Source organism: Physella acuta, unplaced genomic scaffold (genome assembly GCF_028476545.2).
Source record: "Physella acuta isolate Inbredline_101_S28 unplaced genomic scaffold, ASM2847654v3 ptg000550l, whole genome shotgun sequence".
Classification (NCBI taxonomy): Eukaryota; Metazoa; Mollusca; class Gastropoda; family Physidae; genus Physella; species Physella acuta.
This window is the reverse complement of record NW_026732069.1, coordinates 324,122-336,926: the sequence shown is the minus strand read 5'-3', so window position 1 is coordinate 336,926 and position 12,805 is coordinate 324,122. Positions and strand designations below refer to the sequence as shown.

General features: G+C 35.5%; 1 protein-coding gene across 1 annotated transcript; it reads left to right on the top strand.

Annotated features, from left to right (window-relative positions):
* Positions 1–7,007: 7,007 nt before the first annotated feature.
* Positions 7,008–12,558, top strand: LOC131946297 (uncharacterized). Its single transcript, XM_059306989.1, has 5 exons — positions 7,008–7,313; positions 10,345–10,449; positions 11,336–11,494; positions 12,050–12,264; positions 12,414–12,558. The coding sequence occupies exons 1-5, from the start codon at positions 7,008–7,010 to the stop codon at positions 12,556–12,558; spliced, it is 930 nt and encodes a 309-aa protein (XP_059162972.1).
* The last annotated feature ends 247 nt before the right edge of the window (positions 12,559–12,805 follow it).

The window sequence follows — 12,805 nt, the reverse complement described above, 5'->3', positions numbered from 1 at the left end:
TGTGTTAAACTTGGTGTAAGCATAAAAACCTTTTTAAACTTAAAAAAATAGTTAGCGTTATAACTCATACGTATGGATAGTTTCAGTCTTGTTCCAGAGCCTAGTAATTTTAATTTCGAAGTTTTCGTAAAAAAAAAAAAAAAAAGTGAAAACGTGAAATAAAGTCTTAAAGAGCATTGTAAGTTACCTGTTGTAGATAATAATAAATTATTTTACATAGAAGAGCCTTTTTTTAAAAAAATGTCACGTTAAAAGCTATAAAAATTATATTTTAGAAATAATGTATAAGACAGGTAACGAATTAAAATAAATAAATAAATCCCTAAAAACTACCCTTCTACTTATATCAATATATCAAACGTGGCGCAAGTTTTAAGTTATAAATTTATGTAGTATGTCTACAGCTCATTGCCTAGAATCCCCCCTCCCCACATGTTGATGAGGTAGGATCCAATGAACAATTATATTTAAGTATCAAGTGGTAGCAGCACTGTTTCTTGAGTTCATATTTAGCGCATGCTTTTTCAAATAAACACAAAATTTAGCTTTTTAATAAAAGGTCTAATTTTAAAAGTTTAATAATTTTCTAAAATAAAAACTTTTATAATTGCAAGCTTTTATAGCCTATTTGATCTAAAATAGAACCCCCCCCCACCCAATATTTTATTTTTAATGTATAGCAATGAATCACTCCTTTTTTTGACATTATAGGATTATCGTAAGCCACTATTTGTGTTTAAATTATATATTTACTAGCTAGAGGGGGAATTTTCTTTTCTAGCGAACAACGCTTTTTACTATGGAAAAGCTTTTTTAACAATGAATACAGCTTGGAATATTAAATATTTTGTGAGATTTTTTTTATTACAGCAACTGTTAAATATGTAAAGTGACAAGATTTGTAACAAAATGGATGTTAAATAAAGCACATGGTGTGTTATTTCTATTGGTTGTCTTAGGTGCGTTTGTTGTGTTGTTATATCAGCTGAATTAGTGGTGAGGTTGTGTTGTATGTGTAGGTGGCAGTGGCAGTGGCGGTGGTGTTGGTGGTATAGTTGGTGGTGGTGGAGTTGGTGTTGGTGTTGGTGGTGGTGATAGTGGTGATGATGGTTGTGTTGGTGGTGGTCTCGGTGTTGGTGGCGTTGGTGTTGGTGGAGTTGGTGGCAGTGATGGTAGTGATGTTGGTGGTTGCAGTGGTGTTGATAGTGATATTGGTAGTGGTGGTGATGATTGTGTCATACAATGTTGGACCTGGTAGATATTGCGTCTGAAAAAAAAAAGATAATTTAAATTCCAGTGTATTCAATAGGGCTCGTAAGTAGGTCACCAACCAGTTCTACGGCTAAATAAAACCTGCATGCGCCATAGAACTATTTCTTGACCTACTTTCGAGCCCTATAACAGTAGCAATAGTAGGCACGGAGGCCTTTTTTTCACATTGACCGTTTTAAAATTAACAAATGAAACAACCGATTAAGCTTTAAACTGACAAAATAAAAATGGCCTTATTTAAACAGAATCTTGGGTCTCAGAAAATCCCGAGTTCAGCCCCCCCCCCACCCGGGTAGATGAGGCTAGAAAGCTGGGGACAGCAACCCATCTAGGAGAGAAAACACCAAACGCAAAGGAATTTTTCCGGTGGACAGTTGTTTTAATTGTGTTGGTGGCTATTTCCTTTCATATTCCAATTAAGAACCAAGAAGAAAAACTTATATACTAACGTATAGTTTGTTATTTTCGCCTATTATTTCAACACCGGTCTTTGCCGTCACGCTTTCTTCACTTTCCTTTGCATTTGTGTACATGCATCTAAATTTTTCTTGCATTTTAAAGTTAAAATTTCGCTCGCCCGACTAGTCGTATATAAAAAAAAACATAGCCAGATAGAACAAGTATATCCAACTACCACGAAACAAAGGATAATTCAATGATAAAAACGTCACTTTCTTTAGGGAAAGAAAGAAAGAAAAGACGAAATACAAGCAGAGTTTCCACCAGGTATCTCTTCGATGAGGGCTCCGCCCCCCCCCCCACCCAGAAAAAAGTCTACCCTCCTCCCTCGAACGAAATGGAATTTATATACAAAAGCTGAGGGGGGGGGGGAGGAAGGACTACCCAATTTTTTCTTTCACTTCTGTCCTTCCAATTTGGGCGAATCGTATTTTTCTTATTTATAAAATTTGAAGTGTGGAAAACTTGAGCAGGACATCCCCCCCCCCCCTTCTCTATATTACGCCCGAACATTCCCCCGACATTACACAAGGAGCAATTATTCTTCCTCCCTCGTCAATTACCCCCGCCCAGTTAGGGATAATTTAGGGATAATATGTGAAGAGCTAGATAAGGGTTAGTGTAAAAGCTATGGCTAGGCGTAGGGTTAGGGATAGATTTAGGGTTAGTTGTAGGTTTAAAGTTGGGGTTAGGATTTTGTTGTGGTTAGGTTAGTCGTTGGGGTTTGGATTTAGGGTGGGGTAATGTCGGAGGGGAAATGTCGGTGTGTGTAAGGGGAGGGAGGATATTGACTGGGCGGGGGGAGGGGGGTAAGTCATTGGCAAGGAAAAAATAAATATGCAATAGAAAATATGCGAGGTAAAAACAGTATATATTGTCGTACTGTAAGAAAAATAGGGACGTTGCTGATACGACCAAGTTAATCTTTTAAGGGATGGAAACTAAATTAGAATTACCTGAAATGTTTAATTGTTATAATTGTGTTAACAGTACCATGGAAATAGCATAATTAAAAAAATATGAACATGGTATTTAAACCGGAATAAGAAAGCGCCTACAGAAAACTCAAAATATTTAAGAGCTGCACACTCTTAAAGCTGTTACATTGATCGGTGTTTTGAAATAGGCTAACAAACTATCAACTTTCCAAAACACAAAATTGACACACACACACACATAACAGCTGAGATATAGATTTACATACAAATTAATAAGCAACGTAAGAGAAATCTTATAATTGTGGAGGACACCTCGATAAGGAAGACATCATTACTTTGGATGACGGAAAACATTGATTAGAAAAGTGGCGAGGAAGATGAAGAGTGCACATCAATCCTAGGGGCGACTGATATGAGCTGACAAGTATTGGAGAGATACAAATTTATTGCAGCCCAACGCGCTGAAGACCCTTGAAAGAAAACAATAAATGACACTACTCTCGCCCCCTTCCTATGACGAATCACACAAAAAATTTGACCTCTATATAAGGCCAGTTATTGATCTCATGGGATAAAAACAATCGATTACCACCCTCATCCTCTCATCCTCCTTTCTGACCTGTGTAGCTGAATGTCCCTTTACACGATTACATTTCAAAACCTACAACCAAATACTTACGGGTAGATGTTTGTAATTAATTTTAGTAATTACTGTGTATGATTTTCGTTCCCTAAAACTTTACTTGACGCCAATTTAATTATCCTTAAGATGCGTAAATCATTTTTATATTTAAACTGTAGTTTGTAGCAGGCGCTATATTGTTTTCGCCAGTCTTTTATGTTCTGTGTTTGGAACATTCTCTGTTATGTAATGTTATCTTATGTTACAAAGTTGGATTATAAGGTTGTCAGAATAAAGTCACACAAAGGATACACAATAGCAAATAATCAGAAACATGTATTGTGCACATTAGAATACGACATGGGTATTTCGTCGACTGGTTGATTTTATAATAAAACAAGCTAGAGGAAACAAGCTGGAATCCAACGGACCAGAGTTTCTTCCAGGCATCTCTACGCCCCCCCCCCCCTCCCGAAAAATTTCTAATGCCCCTCCCCCCCCCCTGAACGAAATAAAATGTATATAATTTATATAGAAAATATATACTTTTAACATTGTCCGCCCCCCCCCCCGAACGAAGTCTACCCCCCCCCCCCCGAAAATTTCAATTGCCCCCCCCCCCCGGAGAAAAAGTCTGGAAGAAACACTGCAACGCACACAACATTTGCGAAGTCTTGGATTTCACAGATGTCCTCTGTCTTCAACCACATAGTCAAAAACAAATTCAGAACAAACTAGACTTCCCGTTGTTCTTGAATAAGCGTGTGTTTCGGGGGGTCATCCATAAAGGACGTCACGTTTGTTTGACGATTTTTATCTTTCCCCTTCCCACTGTCACACATCCTCAAAAAAAAAAAAAAAAAACTAAACCCCACATTTAAAAGACGTCACACCTCAGGCAACATTAGAATGTCTTTTAAAAAAACCGATTTCGGCTGAGCATGGGTCTGACCACACTATCCTTTAATTATGCCGAGGACACAGAAACAAGTGAACTCTACTTCACCTGCCTCGTGTCCCGCCAAGTCCCGATAGGCAACTTTATCATTCATATCTAAAAAATATAATTTTTTTTTTTACATTTACATGAAGCGCCTCAAACCCCGAACCACCCGCATCGTAGCTATTACACTATCATCATAGCTAGCTGGGTACTTCCGATTAGGCGAATAGGCCCTATTATTTCAAATTATATTATATCACAAATTAGTCGAGTCGGTAAAGCTCATGGTTGCCAAACCGAAAAGTCTCGAGTTTGAACCCTCGGGCAGATGAGGCTCGTTAGCTGGGGACAGCCACTCTTCTAGGAGAGACAACTCCAAAATTAAACAGCTGCTGCCTTCTAGTTTGTTCTTGGTTGGACAAAAGGCTATGGAAGCAAATCCAAAAAGAAAAGCAGGCTGAAATCAGAGTCAATGGCCTCAACGAGGCATAACCAGTTGACACGTAATCCTTAATTGTGAAGGAAGCATGGTCGAGTCGGCAAAGCTCATGGTTGATAAATTCGAAAAAAAGTCTCGAGTTCAAGCCCTCTGGCAGATAAGGCTCGATCCCCCCAACACTAAAAATTAAGAACGAAGAAGAAGAAGAAGAAGAGCCAATTCCATAACTAAACAATCAAAGATTTATATAAAATAATTAAGGTTTGAAATAGTTTGGTGTTGAAACTCATTATTGGCATAGATTCTAGACCTAGATAGAGTTAGATCAAGAATCTTGAATTCTTTTTATTCTCGAATTAGATGATCTGTATCAAATATTTAAGGACTAAATAGTTTAATAAAGAAATTCAATTATTTGTTTGTGTTTTTTAATTGTTTTTATTTTTAACTAATCAATTTTGATTTGACCTACATTCTGGATCTAGATCTACTTTGTTTTTTCCCTTTCTCCAACAGCCCCCCCCCCCCCCGCCTCCTAGCAACGCCTCTGATCAGCAGTATCTATACTTAATTATACAAAAGCCAAACATCAATACTAAAAGTCAATAATAAGTAATGACTGTCATTGTAATTCTCTAAAGTCGTGATTTGTTTTTTAATTTGTCAACAGCGCTTTCTTTAACGTCATCAGGTATCTACAAAGTAAAAAAATGACATTGATAACTCTATGAATAAATTAGAAAAAAAATTAGTACCTGTTTGCTTTAGAATACAGATTTTTTTTCCTTTTTTCTTCATATCGCCACTGTTTGATAAGTTGTTGCGAATACTTATTGCCACAAAGGGGAACGCATTTTAAATAAAATAAATGTTAAAACTACGTTTGTGTGTGTGTGTTAGTTTAAAATATATTACAAGGAAACTAATTTTTTTATGGGTGTATTAACGATAGGAATTTCTGCACGTTTCTCGAACATGAACAATAATTTATTTTCCAGGAAAAGTAAGTTGTATTGATAATGAAAAACATTTCTCACATGAAATACCGATTAACTAAAACCTTTTAAAAATTTACGAATAACATATATAAAGCAAAATTATTTTTTAATGGTTAATTTTTTTTTCTTTTCGGTAACACTTTCAGCCGTCAGTGCAGTTGTAGGTACTTGTCTAATTTTTACTGTCATTCTACTGTACAAATTCCACTCACTCATGCACATGAGCTACTTGATTTCTTCAAAAGGTAACTACAACATCATGAAGTTTTTATTTACGATTAACAAACGTGATGTGATCTATATATATATATGTATATATATATATATATATATATATATATATATATATATATATATATATATATATATATATATATATACAGCGAGTGAGAGTGATAGAGAGGTATTTTAAAATAAAACTATTCTGGTCTGAGTTAGGTAAAATGGTTACAAAAGCTGTCACTTGTTCATAAGCCCCTCTCCATGGAAACACTTACATTTTTTTTTTATATGGTCTATCCTTCGGGTAGGGGTGAAGTGAACACCTAACCCCCAATTTATTTCAAGAGTAACACAATGTGCGTTCTGCAATTACGACGATAAAAACACATTCAACTGTGTAAATTTACGTAGCAGTGGTCAACTCCGTGCTGTATGATGTGACCACCAGGGATTCGATCGCACGACTTCATGAAATTATCTCGAAGGATACCGACGCGCCTCGGATCTTATTCTCTACCACCTGCAGTAACAAATCACGAGGTATACAGTCATTTGTTCTATCCTTACTCGCTAACTGAGGTTTTTTGATTTGATGTAGGCCTGTATAGTGTTTGATCTAGAAAAAAGGCTTCGCATCAAATTATCTCTCTCTCTCTCTCTCTCTCTCTCTCTCTCTCTCACTCTCTCTCTCTCTCTCTCTCTCTCTCTCTCTCTCTCTCTATATATATATATATATATATATATATATATATATATATATATATATATATATATATATGTATATATATATATATATATATATATATATATATATATATATATATATATATATATATATATATATATATATATATATATATATATGCTTATATATATATATATATATATATATATATATATATATATATATATATATATATATATATATATATATATATATATATATATATATATATTTGTTTTCAAATTTAGTAATTTCATTGCAAGGTATATCCGTTATGAGAAAACAAACCACAAAAATAAGTCCAAGAACATTTAGGGCTTGAAATTAACCGTACAAAAAGATAAAAAAAATTGGTTAGGTTAGGTTAGGTATGATACCAGTATGTATAAAATGCAATCAACAGGTGCTTGTATATCTAACTGTACACGACCTTTGAACTCTGACCCCGAGACCCGGTTGCTGGACATTCTGACGTCACCAAACCTGACGCTCTCCGAACACCAGCGTCGTCTGATCCTCTCCATGGGCCAGGCCATCCCTGAGAGTGACGTCATCTTCGTGTCCGCCAGCTCCTCCAATCACTACGACGAGATGCAGGACATGTTCTATAGCCTGCACCAGACGGTGTATCCTCGTGTCAACAATCTCACCGTTGTTCTCTTCGACATTGGTTTAACAGAGAAGCAGAGGATCATGGTGAGTCGATGGGGCTTTTAATAAAAAAAATTACTTAATGATATACTACATATAAAAATATCTGAATGGATGGGTAATACATTACGTAAACCAGCTATATTTACAAGATTGAAAACAACAGGATGTAGGTTCAAAAGTTAAAAGAAATTCTTTTCATAAAAAATGTTTTAATAACAAGCTTTTATGGAATAATGCACTTTAAAGGAGAAAAAAATTATACACTATAAAGAAAAGCGTGGGTCACTATAGCATCTATTAGATACCTTTACTACTATTTATGAAGAGCAGAGGCGTAGCTAGGTGGGGGGCGGGGGGGGGCGGACCGTACCGAGGGACACCAATTAGGGGGGTGACACCAAGGCAAAAAATAGCAAAATATATAGAGGAAAATGATAATTCCACTTAATTAAGTGATTATATCGAGTGTTTAATAGTATTTTAAGAGATGCAAATCGAAAGTTTGAGGGGGGGGGGGGGTGCAAATCGAAAGTTTGAGGGGGTGTAAATCGAAAATTGAAAGTTTGTCCCCAGGAAGGGTCTCTACGCCTCGGGGGGATGACACCATTAAGTGCCGCACCTGGTGACACCCGACCTCGCTACGCCACTGAGGAAGAGACCCACGCTTTTCTTTAGAGTAATTTATAGTGTATAATTTATTCACTACATTTTAGTGCATTATTACATAAAAGCTTATTATTAAAACGTTTTATCAAGAATTTTTTTCAGTACTTCAATTTTTACTTTCTTGTGTACGAAATATAAAGAAATTATTGTAATCGTGCAAAAATAAAATAATAACTGAGATATTTTACAAATCTCGACGTTTTACACCTCCTTAAGTCGGAAAAACATAGTTTAGCAATTTTGTCCGTACGTCTCTCTCTCTGAATTAGTGTCTGTAAACACGATAACTTTTGTACCGTTATAGCTAAGTTGATAAAATTTCGTTTATAAGTATTATATAAATTTTGTAGTTCTGTATCAACTTTTCAGCGATTTTCGGAATGGCAACTTATTCTACTATCAATTTTTCAAAAGCCTACAACTTGAGTGCTGTTTCATATATGATCGAAAACTCATATATAAGTAAAATATCTACTTTTCTGCCTTGTTTCGAATTTTGAGTAATTTCCGTTTGTAGTAATTTACGCTATTTCCGCTTTCTCAAAAAATGCATGTGAATTTATAAATTACTAACAATATTCCTCACTGTTATACACATTTTGTTTGGCGTTCACTTGGAGTGCAATTCTTTTTTCTACGAGATTCTATTCTATTTTAAAAAGTTGAAGTGATTAAAAATTATGTCTATATCCCAAGTTGCCATCCCCCGTAGTGATATATAAGAATATTTGAGAAAGGTTAGGGGATATCATTCCCGGTTTATTTTAAATTTACATTAGAGTTGCATGACTAAAAACCATTGTGCACCTAACGGACCAGATAACGCAAATAATAGTGCGGAATAGTTGGTTAAAACAGCCTACTAATTTGGACACAAATTTAATCAATTCATAAAAATTAATTAGGCATCCAATTAAGTCAAATTTTATGTCAAATTGCATTTTCTCGACCCACGTGCCAACTTTGAACCTTATTCGTCAGTTAGAAGTGCCCGAATTTTCGCTCAGGCGTTTCGATCTAGACTGACGACAGAGTGTCGACAGACGGACGACAAAGAAAACAAGTTTAAAAATTAATTAAAAAAACGTTTTAAAAAGAAGCTTTTCTGTAATTAAATAAAAGCTTGCCATAAAAGCTTGCAAAAACGTTTTAATAACAAGCTTTTATGCAATAATGCAATAAAAAGAAGAAAAAAATAATTTTCTTTAAATCTATACCAATACATCTATTTAAATAACTATAAAGAAAAGCGTGGGGCACTTTATTACCTATTGGATACCTTTACTAATATTTAGGAAGAGACCCACGCTTTTCTTTAGAGTTATTGTTATTTTGTTAAACCGAGCTTTAATAGATAACAAAAATATTGTTCCACATGTATATTGCAGCATAATAAAACATATTTCCACGAAATAGGACAAAAGTAAAGTGCATTATTATAAATAGTTTGTATTTGCGCCATTTTCAGCTTGCACAATTTTCTGTTTACACATTTTTCCAACTGCGTATTTTTTAATTTCTCGTATATATACGAAGTATAGAGAAAGTCTTGTAATCGTGCAAAAAACAAATCTCGACGTTTTTCACCTCACTGATAAGGAAAAACATAATTTTGCAATCTTTTCCGTATGTCTGTGTGTCTGTGTGTGTGTCTGTCTGTCTGTGTGTAAACAAGATAACTTGAGTACCGTTACAGCTAGGTTGATGAAATTTCATAAAGTATTTTATCAAAGTCGTAGATCCGTATCAACTTTTGATAACCAGAAGTGGTACTTTTTCTACTTTGAATTTTTCAAAAGCCTATAACTTGAGTATTATTTCAGATAGATAAATGAAATTTCACATGTAAGTAAAAGATCTAATTCTCTACCTTCTGTTAAATTTTGAACGAAATTGTCTGTCTGTGTGTAAACAAGATAACTTGAGTACCGTTACAGCTAGGTTGATGAAATTTCATAAAGTATTTTATCAAAGTCGTAGCTCCGTATCAACTTTTGATAACCAGAAGTGGTACTTTTTCTACTTTGAATTTTTCAAAAGCCTATAACTTGAGTATTATTTCAGATAGATAAATGAAATTTCACATGTAAGTAAAAGATCTAATTCTCTACCTTCTGTTAAATTTTGAACGAAAGTACTAATTTACGCTATTTCCGATTTTTCTCAAAAAACGCATGTAAATTTATAAAGTACTAATAATATTGCGCACTATTATGCACATTTTGTTTTGGCGTTCGCTTGGTGCGCAATTCTTTTTTCTATGAGATTCTATTCTATTTTTAAAAGTTTAAGTAATTAAAAATCATGTCTATATTCCAAGTTAAATAAAAATATTCGAGAAAGTTTAGGGGAGATCACTCCCGGTTTATTTCTGTAATGTATTTACATTTTGGTTCTTTTGACATAGACAGAAAAACACTGCCGGTGTCAAGTTGTGACTTTTCCCTACGAAAATTTTCCAGCCCACGTCAGAGAATTACATTGCTATGCTTGGAAACCTCTGCTGATAAGAGTAAGTACTGTTTACAATATCGTTAACAAGCTTAGTCATTAGAGGACATTACGTTTTTTTTTGGTGTATGCGTGTGGTAGAGGGACGACGTGGCCTATCGATAAAGAGCTTGACTTCTAACCCGAAAGTCTCGAGTTCGAAAACGGGATACAGTAATTAGAATGTGCCTGAGTCCAACCAACTCAGATGGGTACCTAACTCACATGAGGAAAATAAAGGCGGCTGGGGATAATTCTGACTATCCCTTTATATACCGAGATATCTGAAGGAGATTAACTCTACTTCATCTGCTCCATGTGTCCTGGGCACGAACGAGAAAAGATGATGATGGTGGTCGAGTGATAGAGAGGTAGAGCTCAAAGCTTCAAACCAAGTGACTGAAGCTCAAGATCGTAAAGTAGCTGTAGGGTACTCAAGTTATCGTGTTCACATACACACATCCACACACACACAGACATAAAGACAAAAAAGCAAAGTTCAGTTTTCCCGACTGCATGACGCGTAATACTCCAAGATTTTGATAAACCTGGATTTAGATTTTAGCCCGATTAAAATAAGGCCCCTATACTCCGTATATGATAAAGTACGTTGTGTAAAACGATGAAAACTGTCAAAATTTCACTTGATTTTTGTGCACGATTACAGTACTTCCTCTATACTCTGTATACGAAAAAGTAAAAGTAGACATTTTCTAAATAATTATTTTTCTGCTGACTCATGTAAAGTGGATATTGAACATGCTTGCTTCCACTTAATGGTATACGTATATATAGATAATACATTTTTTTAGAACCTGCGTCTACATTAGTAAAAACCAATACCCTTCCAGTAAAATACTTAAATTTACTTGTATCCACGGTTTTATTCATGTGTCCCCACTTCGCAGGCTGCTTTCGAAAAAGCTAGGAGACTTCTGGTTTATCAAGACGCCTCCATAAGATGGACAGACCGGATCAAACAGGTGCTGGACAGGGGGTGGGACATTGGAGTCCAAATCTTCCGGTATGATAATCTGGCCAGGATACCCCTGCACACTCTGATACCGGTGAGCTGGGTGTGCGACTCCCCTAAGCTTGTTCCAACCCCCCATCTCAATTTTCCTACTATAAATGTTTAATGAAAGTGTCAATACTGTCTTTGACTTCACAGTTGTATACTGAAGTTTGGTGTATTTTCCACCAATTGAACTATGTACGTCTGAGGCATCACTAAAGAGGGGGTTGGGGTGGGAGTGGAGTGAATGGGGGGGGGAGGTAAGCGCGACACCCCATAGTAATAACTATGATCAGGCTTTTAACTACTTTGGGGTAGGAGACTGGTAAAAGTAAAGTTGCTTTTAAAAACCTGACGGTACCTGGGGCACATGAAGTAGAGGTCACCAGTTTCTGTGACCTTGGCACATGAAGTGATAGTGTGGTCAGCACTATGCCCAGCCACCTTTACTTTTCCTAACGTGAGCTTGGTACCCCCTCACAGCTAAGTGGTCTCATTGTTGAACTAAATTGATAAGGTGATGACGAGTTTTAAATTAGTGCAAGATTAACTTTATGAACTTTGTTCGACTATAACGAGTATATTAACAATGCCTTTTTATGATCAGACTTTCAACTACTTTGGAGAGGAGCCTTGTGCCTTCAACATATTCCCTCAGATCCTTGCAGGCCTCTCCGTGTACAGGAAGGATAAATTTAACATCCGTGCAATTCTAGAGCCTTGGGCCAGGTGCGCTCTTGAGCCACAGTGTGTGTGTCCTGTCATCCCACCTGAAAAGGTCAGGATGTGTGCAGGCGAGTTCAAGGATCACAGATGTCATAGGTCAGTTGACGTCATCGTTGCCGGCCTAAAAGTTTAAATGACAGCTTTTTAATTATATATATATATATATATATATATATATATATATATATATATATATATATATATATATATATATATGTTGCCTGTTTTAAATCTTGTTTTTGTAGATTCGAACAGTCAGCTATGGCGATGATAACTGCGAAAATATTTGGACCTGATTTATACCGAGTGCTTGCCCCTGATATTAATCAACTTGTAGCTGTTCGTCGTGGGTCTAAAAAGCCAAACTATTTTGACTCAACCAAAAATTGAACACCTCATTTGTAATATCTGTTTGTTTATTATGTATATGCATGCTCTTCGGCTTCGGCAACTTTTATTCTTAGCCCTCTCCTGTTTCAATTGAAGTTATCAATGAAAAGGATAAAAGCTTTCTTGAAATGTCTACAAATTCTTATTTAATGTACTATTAAACTATGTATTATACACATAGGAGTTTATTCTTGTTTTATTACTAGCTATTAGTTGTCTTTAAAATAGAAAACAAATATCGAACTAG